This window comes from Glandiceps talaboti, chromosome 6 (genome assembly GCF_964340395.1).
Source record: "Glandiceps talaboti chromosome 6, keGlaTala1.1, whole genome shotgun sequence".
In the NCBI taxonomy this organism is placed as follows: domain Eukaryota; kingdom Metazoa; phylum Hemichordata; class Enteropneusta; family Spengelidae; genus Glandiceps; species Glandiceps talaboti.
In genome coordinates, this window is record NC_135554.1 from 27,931,874 (window position 1) to 27,943,903 (window position 12,030).

Here is a 12,030-nt window from a genome sequence, read left to right on the forward strand (position 1 = left end):
CAGTATTAGTAATCGGACGACAGTATTGGTAATCGGACACCAACTTCAACGCCGATTTACGTATTTGTCACGTAAATTATGAATTTCGCCAAGCCGTTTAATTTCAATATTTTGAATATTTAAATATTTGTCAAAAACATTGGTATCGTGGTATTTTAATCACCGTTACACTTAAGTTGATTGTTTTTGCAAAGGAATTATCATGAACACTGTCCTACTACCGAATTCGACCCCGGGATTCGATCACAGTTCATTCATGGCACCGATTAAGGGCAGTCTATGTCTTGGGCGCGCAAACGTGAACACTGTTCTAAGACACTTCTTTGCTCTATACTAGATACGTACGGTATTTTCGTTTAAAAACACACAAATATTTTATGGAAGATGTCACCTAGTTTGAACTGGGCACTGGGAGAAAACTATGAATGAGATATTTGTAGATTTAAATAAGAGCGAAATGATATTCACGTGATTTTGAAACATCTCCGCATATTTTGCTTTAGCGAAAACACTGACAACTACGATGCGTCAGTGTTGTTGTTACGTACGGTAACTTTGTGATCTCTGAAATTAGTGCTCTCAAAACTGATATCACAAAATTAGTGTTGGATCAAACTTTAGTATCGCCTGATCTTTCGTACGAATGCTTGAGCATGACAATTTGACAGTTCCGGAGAAAACAGTGAGGACGACTCGATATCTGCCCCAAAACAGAGTCTGTCCGAAAACTGCGACAGTGAGTATTGTTAGTTTCTCGTTTGGTCAAAGCTCCCAGATTTCAAACTGTTTGCACTTCGCAGCTTGGTAATCTGGTTAACCATACTTCTTTTAAATTTGCGCCTTTAAATCATTACAGTACCAAATTTAGTGACTGACAGGTGTAGCAGATTGCAGTAACTACGACTTCAACGCCGACTGCTCCTGATTCGAGTGGTCATAATAACGTTTATTGAAGAACTAGAAAAACTAACACTTCACATTTCTTCAACTTCTTGCAAAAACTACCATTATATAACGTAACTAATTATAAAAGAGTGCATGACATCATGAATAACAATGAGTTACTTTGCTCCCGCTAAGTCTTATTTGGGCGCTATTTGCGCGTGCTCTCCGTCTGCTCTCGCAGTCGAATTTCATGTTTTGTGCAACCTTATATCCAAACATCAAGAACAAAACAGAACATATATATACAAATAAAGTATAATTAATGATAAAATGAAATGTTTCCATAGAGTTTTATTTCTCTCTATTCAGCATCCAAGAGCAGGTAATAAGTGTTAGCTTCATATTGCAAATAAACGTATAATGCTACTTCCGTCTTCGGCAGGAAGGATACCCCCTATGAAACACCTCCACCCCGCAACTGTGGCCGCCATGTTACCCTTTCCGTTTTGTTTTCTTTCTCCTTAAGATGCCCAGTCTCAAAACACTTAGAGGGTACACTGATGAGCTAATTCTAATACTATAATACTATAACTAAGGTCAAAAGTGACACATACTTATTAATATCTAGGTCAAGGTCAAGAATTAACACAGTAGAATTATTACAAAAATAAGATTATATTTGGACGGTGCTAGGGTACATGTTTGGGATTTACCATCACAACTGTGTTGTGTATTATACGAGGTGATGTAATTTTGGTATATTAGCCAATAGTTATCATTTGATAATAAAATAAGACGTGTTTTATAACTATTGTTAAGGATAAACCCGAGACATGACAGAGTGAGGTACGTCAGTTGCTGGTCGCCCGAGCTGAGCCACAATATTTTCAGAGAAACCCTACGGATATCCTGCTAATCCTTGCGAGGTCTACCCGGCGTGAGTGTGACGCATGTCCCCAGCAGGTGTCTATTAAATGTATATAAACATGGAATAAATAAAGCCGATGGTTGCAAAGAGTAAGGTATGACCAGGAGCGACCTTTGATGCTGACGACAGAAAGGGTCCTGATGAAAGAATATGACCACGAATCGGTGAGTTGTACCAGTCATACCAACAGTGGCCATGGGTTGTTGTTGGCTCAATACCCGGTATAGTCATGAAGGTACACAGCATATTTTTGGTGTCCTCATTAATCTCTCTGACCGGTTCCCACGAGAACTGTCCACTATACTGGGGATATTTGGAACAGTCATCATCCTGAAAGAATGAGGCATATGAATACATTGCATATATATATATATATATATATATATATATATATATATATATATATATATATATATATATATATATATATATATATATATATATATATATATATATATATATATATATATATATCTGTGTGTGTGTGTTTAAATATTTAAGAATATGTTGTAGTATATATATTTGTTCTGACTTATACGCTACATTTGTTGACTGTTTTCATAGGCAACATGGTAAAGCTGTGCTAGTCACATCGACACGTTGCTGACAACAATGGGGCTGGAAGTAAGGCAGACTTGAAACTGTTCAACCTGTTCATCTACTCATCAGTATCCATCCATCCATCCATCCATCCATCCATCCATTCAGCCATCCATCCATCCATCTATCTATCTATCTATCTATCTATCTATCTATCTATCTATCTATCTATCTATCTATCTATCTATCTATCTATCTATCTATCTATCTATCTATCTATATGTCTATATGTCTGTCTATATATTTGTCTGTCTGTCTGTCTGTCTGTCTGTCTGTCTGTCTGTCTGTCTGTCTGTCTGTCTGTTTGTCTGTCTATCTGTCTAAGGTAAAGAAACAGAGAGACTGTATAGACCAGTAATAATGGCATTACTATGAACTATTGTCCTATCACAGGAGTTATCCGAAGCCCCGACTTTCTTGAAAAAGGAAGACATTAATGTTTACCTTGCAATAATTGTATATTATGTCCTTCTTTCCATTGAATTCAACATATACAGCCATGCACAAAAAACAGCCTAGAATATCTTCACTTCCAGTACCATTACCCTGTAATTACATATATTTATATATATATGGATTCGAAAGTGACCAACCGTGAACTTAAAAGTACTTAAAACATTTACATATTATGACTCCAGTGGACATACTGTGTACTTACAAGTACTTACATTTACTCATCATGACTCCCCAGTGGACAGAGTGTATATTTAAAAGTACTTACAACGTTTGTCTTTTATATATGATATATAACAAAGAGAACGACAGGGATTAATAGGTAAGTCGATAAACATTCAGAAAATATATATGCAAATATGCCTAGGAACAAGACCACACCCATAGCAACAGCCAAATGATGACGTATATTCCAATGATACAATAGGGTTGGTTAGGCAAGTTGATAAACGTCCAAAAGGGGAATGCACATATGCCTAGCAACATGACCACGCCTATAGCAACTGTGAAATGGTGATGCATATTGCAAAAATATCAAGCGGTTAAACTAAACATTAACATAATTAATGAAGATGAATGCAATGAAGATAATGCTCATAATCATGAGAAAAATGCTACAACGATTGGTTCTATAATTGTATAGCGCGTTCCCAGACTGTGCTCAAAGCACTTTACGATTATTACCCTGGCTTGGATCTATAGCAGCACAACGGCCCTTTATACTTCATCAACTCCCTGGCGAGCATACAATCCATTGCAGCCTTTATAAGCGCATAGGAGTAAAACCGTCACATTACAACCTCTATCCTACCAAGTCCCCAATTATACAGCTGCGGTGGATGTGGTACAATCGTGGTTTTAATCTTGCACAAGGACTTTAGCCATTCAATGGCAGCGACGGGGCTCGAACTTGCAACCTGTAGATTCCAGGCCTAACCATTTACCCACCATAACTCCACAGTGGACATAATTTTTATTTAAAAGTACTTACAACTTTTGTCTTTCACAATGTTTAGCATAATTATAATATGTAGTTTGTTGTGAGCAAAATGTCTATAAGATCACCGTATGATAATATAGGGTAAACTGTCCAGACATGTCAAACATGTACTTATGATGTAAAGCAAGTAACATTGTAATTGAACATTTACTAGTTTTGCATTATTTTCAATACTGTAACAAAATAAATAATTTTAGTGTTACAACTAAAAGAAACATAAATTTCGGGTTTTGCTGTTCCATGTCAGTTCAATGAGCAATGTATGACATGTAATTGCTCACAGACAAGAACCAAAACGCTGACACTAAATGGTCCAACAATAAGTAACTATGCTGGGAAAAAGTAAATTAAATGCTCTGTCATGTACATCAGACAAAAGTAAGTCGAAATTACATGTTATTTACCACTTCGTAATCCTCGTTGAAGTCTTCTTGTGGTACAATGATGAAGTGGGCACCTTCGTCCACCCTTTTCCTCACGCTCAACCACGTTGCATTGTAAAACACTGCATTATCATCATGTGCCTCAAGAATGCCATCATCTACACTCACTGGGCAGTCATCAAGAGGAACACAGTCGATGTACTCATGTAAACGGCTATCCCATGAGATGTTACAGTTGATACAACTAACAAGGTTTTGGGGTTCATCGAAATTTACCCCGTTGTAGTTTCGGTTGATGGCCGTGCTTATTTGGATGAACATAAACAGGCACAGTACAACGATGATTCTGGTTGTCACCTAGAAATGTGATAAATATGTAAATATGTCAGTGTTTACCAAATAATAACCAGTGTTCATATATGTCTGTAATACAACGCATAAGTGAACTGATGCGTGATTGGTCGAAATATGGTCACATGCCATTTACTATTTTTATGCGCTTCGTCTGTTAACTCTTCTCAAGGTTCCTTGGAGAGCAATAGAAGTTTTATAGCAATTAATGCACTGTTACGAATATGAACGTGCAATTCAGGCAAGTTTGAAGTTCAATTTGAAGTTATACACTATACACAAAATGGATTTTCCCATGCAAAGGACAATTAGCAATATATTCGTCTTCTATTTCTCTTGTTTTATGATACCTATAACTCTGTAGAAGGTTATCTTTGTGTTTGTCGTCTACACCGAATTTCGCCAACTCCACCCCAATCTATCAATCAATTTATTTACACGAGGGTGTTTTGTTGAGGACGAACTGACCTGAGTGATACAATCCTAAAATAAGGTTAAAGACCTCTGACCAGGTTTTTTGCTCGAACAAAGCAAGGTGTGGTTGTCTTATTTTTCGCTGACTCAGACGGTGGCAGATCACCCCAAATACGACATATAACATATTTCTATACCTGCCATACCTCCTCATACATATTAGCAAACAGTGAGATACTTTGTAATTGTCATGGTTTCTCATAGTTATGATTAGTGTATGTATGGAAACAATACAAGTCATTTCCCCAAAGGGGTCTATTTAACGAGCATATATACATCATGGGTAAATTGGGGAACTGTGTTTGTTCCAATATAAATGGCATTCCTTCTTTGACATAACTCTATAAGAATGTTGCCCCATTTCCATAACTATCAAAGTGTCTGACTTTATTTGTCGAAGCCATCCAGTAAACAGTTTGAAGTTGTAGGTGTACTCTACTCTTTTATTGGCTTCTACCTATTTTCACCCACGGAATGTAAGATCACATTTGAGCTATACTCAACGATCGCGAGATTTCGTATTGTGGTTCTAAATAAAGTTATCTATAGTACACAATATGTAGAGAGGTTCTAAGTCTGTTCCTTACAGTACACAATATGTAGAGAGGTTCTAAGTCTGTTCCTTACATTACACAATATAGAGAGGTTATAAGTCTGTTCCTCACAGTACACAATATAGAGAGAGGTTATAAGTCTGTTCCTTACAGTACACAATATGGAGAGGTTCTAAGTCTGTTCTTTACAGTACACAATATAGAGAGAGGTTCTTAGTCTGTTCCTTACATTACACAATATAGAGAGGTTATAAGTCTGTTCCTTACATTACACAATATAGAGAGGTTCTAAGTCTGTTCCTTACATTACACAATATGGAGAGGTTCTAAGTCTGTTCTTTACAGTACACAATATGGAGAGGTTCTAAGTCTGTTCCTTACAGTACACAATATAGAGAGGTTCTAAGTCTGTTCCTTACATTACACAATATGGAGAGGTTCTAAGTCTGTTCTTTACAGTACACAATATGGAGAGGTTCTAAGTCTGTTCCTCACAGTACACAATATAGAGAGAGGTTATAAGTCTGTTCTTTACAGTACACAATATAGAGAGGTTCTAAGTCTTTTCCTTACAGTACACAATATAGAGAGGTTCTTAGTCTTTTCCTTACAGTACACAATATAGAGAGGTTCTTAGTCTTTTCCTTACAGTACACAATATAGAGAGGTTCTAACTCTGTTCCTTAAAGTACACAATATGGAGAGAGGTTCTAAGTCTGTTCCTCACAGTACACAATATAGAGAGAGGTTCTAAGTCTGTTCCTTACAGTACACAATATAGAGAGGTTCTAAGTCTTTTCCTTACAGTACACAATATAGAGGTTCTAAGTCTGTTCTTTACAGTACACAATATAGAGAGGTTCTAAGTCTGTTCTTTACAGTACACAATATAGAGAGGTTCTAAGTCTGTTCCTTACAGTACACAATATGGAGAGAGGTTCTTAGTCTTTTCCTTACAGTACACAATATAGAGGCTCTAAGTCTGTTCTTTACAGTACACAATATAGAGGTTCTAAGTCTGTTCCTCACAGTACACAATATAGAGAGGTTCTAAGTCTGTTCTTTACAGTACACAATATAGAGAGGTTCTAAGTCTTTTCCTTACAGTACACAATATAGAGAGGTTCTAAGTCTGTTCCTCACAGTACACAATATAGAGGTTCTAAGTCTGTTCCTCACAGTACACAATATAGAGAGAGGTTCTACCTCTGTTCCTTACAGTACACAATATAGAGGTTCTAAGTCTGTTCCTTACAGTATAGAATATAGTGAAGTTCTAAGTGCGTTTCTTACAGTACACAATCAGGTTGTTCAAGTCAATTCTTTGTTTCAACCGCCAATAGTCGATTTGGGTTTTCATGTGCAGCGAAATAACATACTGGGGCATGCCTTGCAATCACCTATTTCTATTAGTCAGCAGTTTTCTCGTTACAGGGGGACGCACTCACGACACTGCACCGAAACCGCCACCCCCATAATAGGTAAAGAAAAATGTCATTTAGAACCTTATCGTTTGTAATCAATAATTTTTAGGAATTGGAATATTCATTTATTGAAATTGAAATATTAAACAATCGACGTTCTATACATATAATTTGTAACAAACTTGTAAGTTGTTTGACTGTTCATATTAACATGAATTAAACTAATTGTTATTCGATGAGATATTTTGCATTCTAGGCCTACTTAAGATAGTACAAAAGCCGACAGGTGACTTCTGACTTCCAATTACCGCATTTGGTATAAATCAAGAATTGACATCCTGGCCTATTAGGTATAACTTAAAACATACACACGTAGTTGGAAGTTGGAAGTTGGAAGTTGGAAGTCCCCTGTTGGCTTTCGTAAGATAGGCACCCCTCCGTCTGTCACTGTGAGTTAACTTTCGTTACCTGTGTTATGAAGTGCACAAGAAATTTAACTTGTACTAAAGGGTAGTGGCATGGAATCAGATGGAATATAACGTAGTTCCTTTTGATAATGTAGCAAAGCTGTAGAGGCTCACAACTTCATATCAACTGGAGAGTTCATAAGGTCAGAATACCTACTAGGTGTGTTACTTTGATAAGTCTCATTTACTTAACGATGGTGAATATTAACGTATTTCTAGAATAAAGATTCAATCAGTCAGCAGACTGTTATTGACATACACGGACCACAGAGCCTTGATAACTATTAGATATACTGTGGATATATCTATAACGCTTTACCAGGATAATAACGACATGAAGGCTGAAGGCGAGCATTAACTATTCATGTCACGTTGACCATAGTCTAAAAGCAACCCCGGGGAAATAGACTCAACACCACAACCAGTTTTAAAACAAGAAAAACTCCTGTATTGTTTCGAGTTGTAAGATATAACTGTAACAATTGTCTCCATGTCCAAGTTTATATTAGTGTAGGCAAAGTAGACCAACAAAATAATTACAATACCTAATAGACTTGATCTTGATCTTTTCCAATTTAGCCTTAATAAATGACAGGATAGTTAAAAGTAAAAATGTTTCTTAAATTTGTCACACTTACCATGTTCATATCTTTCTTAATTTGATTGTCCGTACAACTATACCCTGGCTGTCAGTGGACAGAAACTTAGTATGTGGCGTGGGCTAGGTTGCGTGGATAGTAATATTCAATGTGAATGGTTCCAACAGCTCTAGGCAAACAAGCCAAAAATGAGGTCGATCAGCCAATAGGGTGCCTAGGTGCACACAAAGAAAAACTGCCAAACCTGGAAATAAATTGTCTGTTAAGGATATTGTTGAGATGCAGCCAACCAATTCAGTACACCCTGTATAACATGACATAAGTTCTGGTCATTTATTTTTAAATTCAAATCATGTACACTTGTTTGTTCCAAGTAACAATAGCCGGACAATCACAATTATCAATCTGATTAAAGTCTGATGTAGTGAACTCGGCACGATTTATTTATTACCTTCTACTTTTATCGTCATTTGTTCTTTTTTTTGTTCTGTGAGCGCCTGATAACTACATGACAATACCAGATGTAAACTGAATGTCTTCCGTAAGGGCAAAGTTTTGAGATTGTCGTTCCTACGGACAATTGTCGGAATACAACAGAACATATGTAATCAGTTATTTTTTCTCATTGATTGCTATTTGCTCATTGCTGTTAGTGATCTCCTGGCCAACCACAACATGTACTGAGACATTTGTTGAGAATGTAAAAAAAATAAGCGCATCGTCGTACCACTTTAGACAACATTTCCTGACGAGAAACTATTTTTTCCTTTTTAGTGGCCTACAAAAATATGCCAATAATTTATTAAAACTAAAAGCTACATCAATAATATTTTCAGAACAGGTGTGCTTTGGTATCGCAAATGTGTGTACCAAGTTATAATGAATTTGAAGTGTGCATTCTTGAGATATAGCCTAATTACCGAAAATCATTAATTACGTAAATTGCTCATTACTATTCACGGGATTTTTACCAAAACCTAATCAAGTCTTGCCATTACCCTACGGAATACGTCTTCAAAATTTCGTTTGAATTGAGCAAGCCGTTATGGAGAAAACGATGACACAGAGCCTTTAATGTCCATGACGATCGTGTGTACAATGTACCTAAAATATACCAATAACTTATTAAAACTACAAGCTACATTAGTAATATTTTCAGGACAGGTGTGCTTTGGTATCGCAAATGTGTGTACCAAGTTATAATGAATTTAAAGCGTGCATTCTTGAGATATAGCCTAATTACCGAAAATAATTAATTACGTAAATTGCTCATTAATATTCACGGGATTTTTACCGAAACCTAATCAAGTCTTGCCATTATCCTACGGAATATGTCTTCAAAATTTCGTTTGAATTGAGCAAGCCGTTATGGAGAAAACGATGACATAGACAGACAGACACACATACATACATACATACATACATACATACATACATACATACATACATACATACATACATACATACATACAGACACACAGACACACACACAGACACACAGACTTCCACCCATAAATACATCTCTTCCTTACAGAAGAAAAAACTAGGAGAAATCGCACCAAGTTCCCTACATCAGATTTTAATCAGATTGATATAAAGTATGTGGTTGTCCGGTTACTGCTACTTGGGAGAAACAAGTGTATATGATTTGAATAAAATAAACCAGATTTAAACTGAATGCCTCCCGTAAGGGAATCACTAATTATGTAAATAACTCATTAAACTAAAAAACTATGGTAACAGACTTTGTTTTTTGGACAAGCATGCTTTCTTAGGTTAATGTATGTAAGAGTGTATGATACTGCTTAATTACTGAATATCATTCATTATTCAAAATACTCATTAAAGGAAAAAGTTGTAGCAACAAACTTCATAGGACAGGTGTGTATTATGATGTACGTATCATATTATACGAAATTTGAAGCTTGCATTGTAAAGATACAACCTAGTTAATACCTAAAATCATTAATTATGCAAATTTTTCATTAAAACTAAGCTATATAAAAGATTTTATACGACATCTGCTTTGTTATGGTTAACGTATGTACTAAATTGTATTGAAATTGAAGTATGCAGTCGTAAGATATAGCCTAATTACCAAGAATCATTAATTATTAAACACAGAAAGGTACACCAACAAGCTTTACAGGACATATGTGATTGTTATGGTTAACGTGTGTACTGAATTATATTGGAATTGAAGTATGTATTCTTAAGATATAGCCTAATTACCGAAAATTATTAATTATGCAAATTATTCATTAACACTGTAAGGTGCATCAACAAACATGATAGGACATATGTGTTTTCTTATGGTTAACGTATGTACTAAATTATGTTGAATATGAAGTATGTATTCTTAAGATATAGCCTAATTACCAAAAATAATTAATTATGCAAATTATTCATTAACGCCGTAAGATACATCAACGAATTTTATAGGACAAATATATGTTGTTATGTTGAACGAATATGCTAAATTATATTGAAATTGAAGTATGCAGTCTTAAGATATTGCGTAATTAGTTGATTTCATTAATATGCAAATTTCTCTAATTAAACATTAACATATCTGGCTCAAAACCTAATCAGGTCTAGCTATTACCCTAAAGATTATATATCCCAAATTTCATTACAATTGAGCCAGCCAATTTTTAGAAAATGATGACACAGACAGACAGACAGACAGACAGACAGACAGACAGACACAGACAGACAGACAGACAGACAGACACACAGACACACAGACACACCTTCCCCTTTTAATACCTCCCGTACCCTTACGGGAGGTAATGACGAGATTCAGGCATTAAATGTTAGTCTCGTCAATGACGAGATTTCAGGCATTGAATGTTAGTCCCGTCAATGACGAGATTTCAGGCATTAAATGTTAGTCCCGTCAATGACGAGATTTCAGGCATTAAATGGTAGTCCCGGCAATGACGAGATTTCAGGCATTGAATGTTAGTCCCGTCAATGACGAGATTTCAGGCATTAAATGTTAGTCCCGTCAATGACGAGATTTCAGGCATTAAATGGTAGTCCCGGCAATGACGAGATTTCAGGCATTAAATGTTTGTCCCATCAATGACGAGATTTAGGCATTAAATGTTAGTCTTGTCAATGACGAGATTTAGGCATTAAATGTTAGTCCCGTCAATGACGAGATTTAGGCATTAAATGTTAGTCCCATCAATGACGAGATTTAGGCATTAAATGTTAGTCCCATCAATGACGAGATTTAGGCATTAAATGTTAGTCCCATCAATGACGAGATTTAGGCATTAAATGTTAGTCCCGTCAATGACGAGATTTCAGGCATTAAATGTTAGTCCCATCAATGACGAGATTTAGGCATTAAATGTTAGTCCTGTCAATGTAGTGTGAATTTAGCCAAACCTTGAACTAGTTTCAACAGAACTTATTTTTAGTTCATCTTGCTCAGAATTTTATTCAAAACAACATATCAACATTCTAGAAAAATCTAACTGATGGAATATGGCGAAATTAAAAAAAATATATATAAAATATATATAAAATTGTTTGGTTCCGGTTATCTGACCCCACCTAGTTTTTCCCGCCGACCTTAAACTTTTTGTACGTATTCGAGAAAAAAATAAAATCGGGAAAATTGTGAAGTCTCGCAAACTGACATCAACTTAAAGACAATATAAAACTGGTCTTCCAATCTGTAATGGCTGTACATCTGATGAGAAGAAACCAATAACACAGAGACCATATGGAAAACAATGGAAAACGTAACTGCTTGAACTAGACACTCACATATTAATATAATATATATATATAATAAAATAAAATATCTACCTAGTCCACCTATTCTAAAATTGAGCGTAATCGGAAATACACAATTATTTCTGCTAGGCATTATCATAATTAGCGGATATGAATTCA

The 12,030-nt window shown here is 35.7% G+C and overlaps 1 protein-coding gene across 1 annotated transcript; it reads right to left on the reverse strand.

The window, feature by feature from the left end:
• Positions 1–657: 657 nt before the first annotated feature.
• LOC144436365 (uncharacterized) lies at positions 658–8,251 on the reverse strand. Its single transcript, XM_078125149.1, has 4 exons — positions 8,158–8,251; positions 4,271–4,606; positions 2,858–2,959; positions 658–2,143 (listed from the first exon to the last, which is right to left on the reverse strand). The coding sequence occupies exons 1-4, from the start codon at positions 8,164–8,166 to the stop codon at positions 1,856–1,858; spliced, it is 735 nt and encodes a 244-aa protein (XP_077981275.1). The 5' UTR covers positions 8,167–8,251; the 3' UTR covers positions 658–1,855.
• Between the last annotated feature and the right edge of the window lie 3,779 nt (positions 8,252–12,030).

Bases quoted from the DNA above. Each gene is read 5' to 3' on its own strand.
- LOC144436365 (XM_078125149.1), bottom strand. The intron at 2,960-4,270 runs GTAAATAACATG...ATGTAATTACAG, and splicing joins TCAACGAGGATTACGAAGTG to GGTAATGGTACTGGAAGTGA. The intron at 2,144-2,857 runs GTAAACATTAAT...TCATTCTTTCAG, and splicing joins TAATATACAATTATTGCAAG to GATGATGACTGTTCCAAATA.